A 7,237-nucleotide genomic window follows, 5' to 3' on the forward strand; every position below is an offset into this window, starting at 1 on the left:
GCCAGCTCTACATAGGACCAAGAGGACACTGATATGGGGGATGCACTTGGAACATTCCACCCACATCACAAAGAATGATATTTTACGTATATGAATTTAGGATCAAGAGGAGTTGTATTTTGAAGAATAGATCCTTTAGAGTGAAGTTTAGAACAGCTAGAACATTGATAATATACGTTTATAAAATAAGTTAATTTTGAACTACTTAAATATATTTTAAGTATAAGGTAGGTTTTGGTTCCTAACTGATGTTGAAGATTTCTAAACGAAAGCTATCTGATTTTTTTCTATGTAATCTATCCTCATGTAGATGATAGCCCAGAATCTAGATCCCTGGATCATTCTTGTTGTTATTCTCAGGATGCCGCTTAATAGTTGATGTCCTGGGTCACATCTCGGTCCAGGTTTCCAATCTGGTTGCAGATGTAAGCACTGATATATGGACACTAAAGGCAAGTATGAAACCATGTTGGTGTCTGATGGAACACCTGTTGTTTTTATTGTTTTTTGTAGGCTGAGCGTCAGGCTATCAACACAACAGTCCAAGGTTCGGCGGCTGATATTGTCAAAATAGCCACCGTTAACATTCAGAAGCAATTAGAGACCTTCCACTCAAGCTTCAAATCCCATGGTCATCGGGAGGGTATGCTCCAAAGTGACAGAACAGGTTTGTTCGTAAATGAGGCTCCTGCTATAACATGGTGAGATTAAGCCTATCAGAAAAGAGAAGGGGAAGTATTTTATATATTAATTCTTAGCACTTCTCAAATGTTTTGGTCTCATGATGTCTTTATGCTTTTAGAATTATTAAGAATTCCAAAGAGCTTTTATTTATGTGGGTTATATCTACTAAGATTTACCATATTAGAAATTAAAACAGGGAATTTAAAAACATTTATTAACATTTTAAAATAACAATAATAAACTCACCATATATTAACATAAGTAACATATTTTTATGAAAATAACTGTAATTTTCAGAACAGAAGAAAATTGGTGATACGCAGCTTTATTTTACATTTCTGCAATCTCTTTAACATCTGGCTTAAGAGAAGACAGTTGGATTCTCTTATCTAGTTCTGCCTTCAATTTCTTGCAATATCACCTGTCCTGTAACCTCTGGAAAACCTGTACAGTCTAGGGTGATAAATGTCCCAGTTGGTGGCAGACTGATGAGTTTCCCAGGATGTGGGACTTTCAGTGCTAAAACCAGGATAGTTGATCACCTCGCTGTATACTTATGAGAGAATGAGACTATAAAGGAAAATAACTGCTGAGTGTTATGAAAATAATTTTGACTTTGCAGACGCTTTCAAAGGGTCTCAGGGATCCTCTGCGGTCCTCAGACCACACCTTAAGAACATGGTGATTTTCCTAGCTGTGACCTTCCATGTTCTCTGAAATCTGGGAATATACACTGAGTTGACCTCGTTATCACATACATTTTTTCTTGTTCTTCTTTTCAAAATATTTTCCCTAAGTTTTCTCCTTATTGCTTGGATAGATTATTTCTTGTTCTAACAAGCACGCATGACTTTTCCTTCTCAGTTTGTTCCATGTCCATATTTCCGCTTTAACTATGATTTCACTGTCACTGAGATTGTCAAACCATGACTGTAGCCATATTTTAAATTTTCCTGGGAAGAACTTAAGAAGGTTTGGAGCGTAAAGGGGAAGAATAAACTGCTGGAGGTGGGCAGAAAAGGTAGAGATTAGCTGTTGAGGATGGAAATTTTGCTATTTCTAGAAGAAACATACACATATGTTATAGAGAATAATATAGCCAGGTACATATATATAAAGATATTTACTTATATATACAAATGAGTAGATGTAAAAACTTATTTGCACATCAAATAAGGATTGTTAATTTTATTGTCTTCAATCTCCCGCAAAATCTAAGGCTGCTCATTCAACATTTTGTGTGTGAGCATGTGTGCACACACACAACACATGCACATACACACTCTTATATTTATAGAGAAAGAATATATGATCAAACTTATTTTGGGAATAACACTGTACTTTGGAAGATTTAGAAATAAAAATTATCAACCTTTGTTTAGATTTAAAATCTAAGGAAAGGAAGGGAAGATATGTTATCTGACTGTGAAATGTTTTCCTAACTCTTCACAGCAGAGTGATGCAGTGTCAAAATGAGGCTATAGACAACAACAACCTTTAGAGTGAGTGGAAGGCTATGTGGATATGTCACTAAGGATGACTTCATGGTGTTGTGCTGGGTTAAAGGTAGTAGTAGGTCAGTGGGTTCAAAGGGAGCTGAGCCTGAGGAAGCAGACCACACAGAGAACAGGAGGATGATGGCATTCTGGATCAGAAGCCAAGTAACCAAGGAAATCAAGAGGACAAATTTATGGTGATCAGAAATCAGAAAAGCCAGAGCATCCAGACAGCCAATGATGTGAGATAAGGGGGGCCCAATGGGTCAGATCAGATTCCAGCCAAACAGGCAAACAGATGCACAGCCTTTGCAGCCCTGGTGTCAAAGCAGCTTGCCATGGCCTCATCTGCCTTTGTTGTCTTATCTCGTGTGAGCCACCTCTGAGAAAACTTGGGCTGCAGATAGTGACGTTAAAGAACTTTCTGAGGGAAGCATCAGATATTGAGGGAGCACCAGACATAGAAGGAGACAGTATTTGTGCCGGCCTGAAGGATAAGTAGGAAATTTGGATGGCAGAAAGGAAGGACTGCTGTGAGATATGGGCAAACAATTAGAGGCAGTTACTCCAAAGGTATTCATGTTGAACCTTGTCTTAGTGATCAGAGGAGCATAATCTGTACCACTAGCCCCAGCTAGTTAGGAAATAGTCACTAAGTCTAGTACAGTGGTTTTAACCATTTTTGGAGTTTTAACCATTTTGAGAGTCATTTTGGAGTCTACTGAAAGGCATAGATCATTTTCACAGAAAAGTGTGCAGACAATAGACTCTTACATATAACTTCAAAGGATTTACATACTCTCTGAGGTCCACATTCGGACCCTAGGTTTAGAATTACTTGTCTAGAGAGTTTGGCCCAATTGGGGAAGCATCAGTTCTACAATAGTGACCATAAAAAGACATCATAGAGTGTCCCCCTTATAAAGCACTGCCTAATGACAATAGCAGTTCACTTTCCTGGAGCAGGAATCAGGCCCCATACTACCGTGGTGCTACTACTCAGTGGAGTTGGTAGTGGGAACTCCATGGAAAGAGAAGATGTTGGTTGTTCATGAGAAATAAGTTAGACTAGAGTTTGGAGCAGAGTTCTTCAAACTCCATTTACTGATTTCTTTGTTAGACTCCTCCTTTCTGGGAGGAAGTTGATGAGGATTTGAGCTTACCTGATAGGTGGGCTAGGTAGCAGCCAGGAAGTAGTTATTTTCCTGATAGTTTAAGGCTTATGTGTTTTAATCTCTTAATTAAAATTTCCCAGTTTCTCAAAATCTCTAAAAAAATTTCTCTTATGGTACAGTAACATGCTGATCAATATGCTACTTTTTTCACGGGGTAGGATTGTTACCAAAAAGAAAACTGCAAGGGATGTTCAGTCCAATCAGAGGTGGCTTCTTCATCCTTCAGCTCCATGATGAACTCTTATATGAAGTGGCAGAAGAGGATGTTGTTCAGGTATTTTTGCGGTGTTTGTGTCCAATCTATGGAAAGCTAAGACACCCTCTGAGCGTTCTAGCTGGATCTGGCAGAGCTCCTGCTCGTCAGGAGACCAGTTTGGGAGGTTGGCATGCCTGGCCCTTTTTGGATTTTGTGTTTTAAGCACCATGAAGTGAAGAGCTCCAGTCAGGCTTATCACCTCAGTGGGTGGGTTGGGGAACATTCTTTGATTGGGTAGAGAGTTTGTTAACCGTTTTTTTTTTTTTAACAGGTAGCTCAAATTGTCAAGAATGAAATGGAAAGTGCCATAAAACTTTCCGTGAAACTGAAAGTGAAAGTGAAAATAGGTGCCAGCTGGGGGGAGCTGAAGGACTTTGATGTGTGATTGTATGGCTGATGAAGTCCTCCTGGGGAGGCCTGGTGCAGGTACAATCAGGTGGAGAGAGTAGAGATCACCCTTCCACCTGCTTCATGAAAACAGACACCCTCAGTCTCTATGGACCTGGGATAGTCACTTTATAGTGTATCAAAATGTGTACCAGACTTTATTCTCTGTAGTGTAAAAAATTTTTTTTGAGGTAAAATACCAAGTTTAATGATTATATTTACTCTCAAAGAGTATCTATGAAGTTGCCTTTTCTAGTTTACTGTGGCTCTAAGCAGGCTCAGAGCACATGCTTGAAATATGCACTTAACACTTTGGGTCCTTATTGATCTGGGTTGAGTGTGAAGAATATGGAACTGCTGCTGCTGGGGCACTTTCAGTCCTGTCCCGGGGTGAAATGTGATACAGACCCCAACGGGAGCCACAGGCAGATAAGGATTTGGTTTCACATACACCACCAGGCTTAGGCATTGTGTGTGATTTTCCTCCAATATCAATTTAAGACTACTGAAGTGGTATTTTTAAATATATTGGCTAATAAATTATGAATTCTTAAAGTAGTAAGACTTGGTATGTAGTCTAGGAATGGACTTTAATGAAACACTGCTGCTGCTTCCTTTTCTTGCTCTACTTCATGCAGTGAAGGTATTTGCAATACTTAGGTATTATAAAATAAGATACACCTCTTCAAGAGGCATCCTCTTCTGCAAGGTCATATGTTTATGTTGCAGGTTAGTATAATACTGCCAGAGAAGGAAGACACCCCTTAGGAGTCCCTTAGTGCCTCTTGCTATTTTTGTGGCACGGTGAGAGCACGCATGCTAAAAAGATTGTACTTTATAACCCCAGTCAGAGGTGTGTAACTGACCCTTTTGCTGTTGAAATAAAATGAATTTATGAGAAACTTTATATCAGCAGTTCAGTTTTTAAAATTGTGTTTGGTCTAAGAGTATCAGAAACCTGTGTCTCCTATTTACTTATTCTGTAGTTTTCTCAACAATGTCTGTGCACATAGGAAGTGCTTATTATATTCTTAGTTATCAGAAGAGCTCTTTTATGTTTATTAATCAGAATAAAGAAAAAAGACAGTTGCTTTATAAACAAAATGTAATACACTATCAATAGTTGGATATTAGGGCACAAGATACTCAGACATGTTGTTTTGTGGGGGAGGGGGAGTGGGCAGAAGATGGCAGAGGTAAGAGGGAAGTTATGTCATTATTTCTCAAGTTTTTTCCATATTCATGTTTCTCAGAGAGAAAAGCTGTAATGCTGTCAGTATTATGGTGGCTTTGAGATCCAGCACAAGAGACAGCTCATTCTCTTCACTTGTGAGCATTCTCCAAATATGAGTGTAGACATATAGTTCATTCTCACCTCATTTTCTGCAGCCATGACCCTGCATGTGTAGTCATATGCATTTCCTCATCCTTTTTGACTTATCAGCTGAACTCAAAATAGGCAGTCCTGGCTCTGCAAGATTGAGTTATGCACAAATTCCAGTTACCAGGGTTTGCTTAAGTAATACTAGTGCCCCTACAACACAATTCAGATTTCAGTTACCATGGTGTATTAGCAGTAATTGCATAGAGTTCGAACTTCACTAGTATCTCTTCAGTCCACAGATCACTATGTAAATAGCAGATGTGCACTGTGGCAGAATAATGCCTGCCCCCAGGAAAACGCTCACATCCTAATCCTCTGAAGCCGTGAACATGTTATACTACATGGCAAAAGGGACACTGCTGCTGCGATTAAGTTAAAGATCTTGAGATGGGGAGATTATCTTGGATTATCTGGTGGTTCCAGTGTAAACACAAAGGTCCTCATAAGAGGAAGGCAGATGGTCAGAGTGAGAGGAGGAGATGTGACGATGGAAACAGAGTCAGACTGAGATTTGAAGATGCAGCATGGCTGGCTTTAAAGATGAAAGAAAGAGCTGTGAGCCAAGGTATGCAGGCGGCCTCTAGAAGCTAGAAAAGGCAAAGGAATGGAAATGGATTCTCCCCTACAACCTCTAGAAGGGATGAAGGCCCACCAACACCTTGATTGTAGCCCAATAAGACCATGTCAGGATTCTGACCTCCAGAACTGTAAGATAATAATTTATGTTGTTTTTATTTTTTTGTTTTTCAGTTTTATTGAGATATAATTGACATACAGCACTGTATAAGTTTAAGGTGTACAGCATAGTGACTTGACTTACATATATTGTGAAATGATTACCACAATAAGTTTAGTTAACATCCATCATCTCATAAAGATACTAGAAAAAAAAGTTTTTTTCCTTGTGTTAAGAACTTTTAAGATTTACTCTGTTAGTAATTTCAAATACATTATATCCCCAGTACTTATTTATCTTATAACTGGAAGTTTGCACTTTTTGACCGCCTTCATCCAATTCCCCCACCTTCCACTCCCCACCCCCTGGTAACCACAAATATGATCTCTTTTTCTGTGTTATTTTTTTAGAATCTACTTATAAGTAAGACCATACAGTATTTGTCTTTGTCTATCTGACTTTTTTCACTTAGCATAATGCCCTCAAGGTCCATCCATGTTGTTGCAAATGGCAGGATTTCCTCCTTTTTATGGCTGAATAGTATTCTACTGTATATACTGTATATTCCACAATTTATGCATTCATCCATCGATGGACACTTAAGTTATTTTCATGTCTTCGTTATTGTAAATAAGGCTGCAGTGAACATGGAGCTGCAGATATCTGACAGGTGTTTTTGTTTCCTTCAGATAGAGTTCCAGAAGCGGAATTGCTGGGTCATATGTTAGTTCTCTTTTTAATTTTTGAGGCTCTTCCACACTGTTTTCCATGGTGGCCACACCAGTTTACAGTGCCACCAACAGTGCGCAAGGGTTCCCTTTTCTCCACATCCCAGCCAACGCTTGTTATCTCTTGTCTTTTTGATGACAGCCTTTCTAACAGGTGTGAGGTGGTATCTCATGTGGTTTTGATTTGCACTTCCTGATGCTAGTGATGTTGAGAACCTTTTCATGTACCTGTTGGCCACCTGTATATCCTCTTTGGAAAAATGTCTATTCAGTTCCTCTGCCTATTTTAAATCAGGTTGGTTTTGGCTATTGAGTTGTATGAGTTCCTTATATATTTTGGATATTAATTCCTTATCAAATGTATGATTTGCAAATATTTTTTTTCCCATTCTATAGGTTGCCTTTTCATTTTGTCGATTCTTTTGCTGTGCAGAAGCTTTTTCATTTGGTG

General features: G+C 38.8%; 1 protein-coding gene across 1 annotated transcript in view; it reads left to right on the top strand.

Moving 5' to 3' along the window:
- POLQ (DNA polymerase theta) overlaps positions 1 to 4,905 on the top strand; it is a 115,731-nt gene extending 110,826 nt beyond the window's left edge. Inside the window, exons 30-32 of the mRNA XM_014732866.3 lie at positions 514 to 667; positions 3,514 to 3,629; positions 3,883 to 4,905. Of these exons, the coding sequence (XP_014588352.3) occupies positions 514 to 667; positions 3,514 to 3,629; positions 3,883 to 3,996 (384 nt within the window). The 3' untranslated portion in view covers positions 3,997 to 4,905. The remainder of the gene's footprint in view (positions 1 to 513; positions 668 to 3,513; positions 3,630 to 3,882) is intronic.
- The last annotated feature ends 2,332 nt before the right edge of the window (positions 4,906 to 7,237 follow it).

This window comes from Equus caballus, chromosome 19 (assembly GCF_041296265.1).
Source record: "Equus caballus isolate H_3958 breed thoroughbred chromosome 19, TB-T2T, whole genome shotgun sequence".
Taxonomy (NCBI): Eukaryota; Metazoa; Chordata; class Mammalia; order Perissodactyla; family Equidae; genus Equus; species Equus caballus.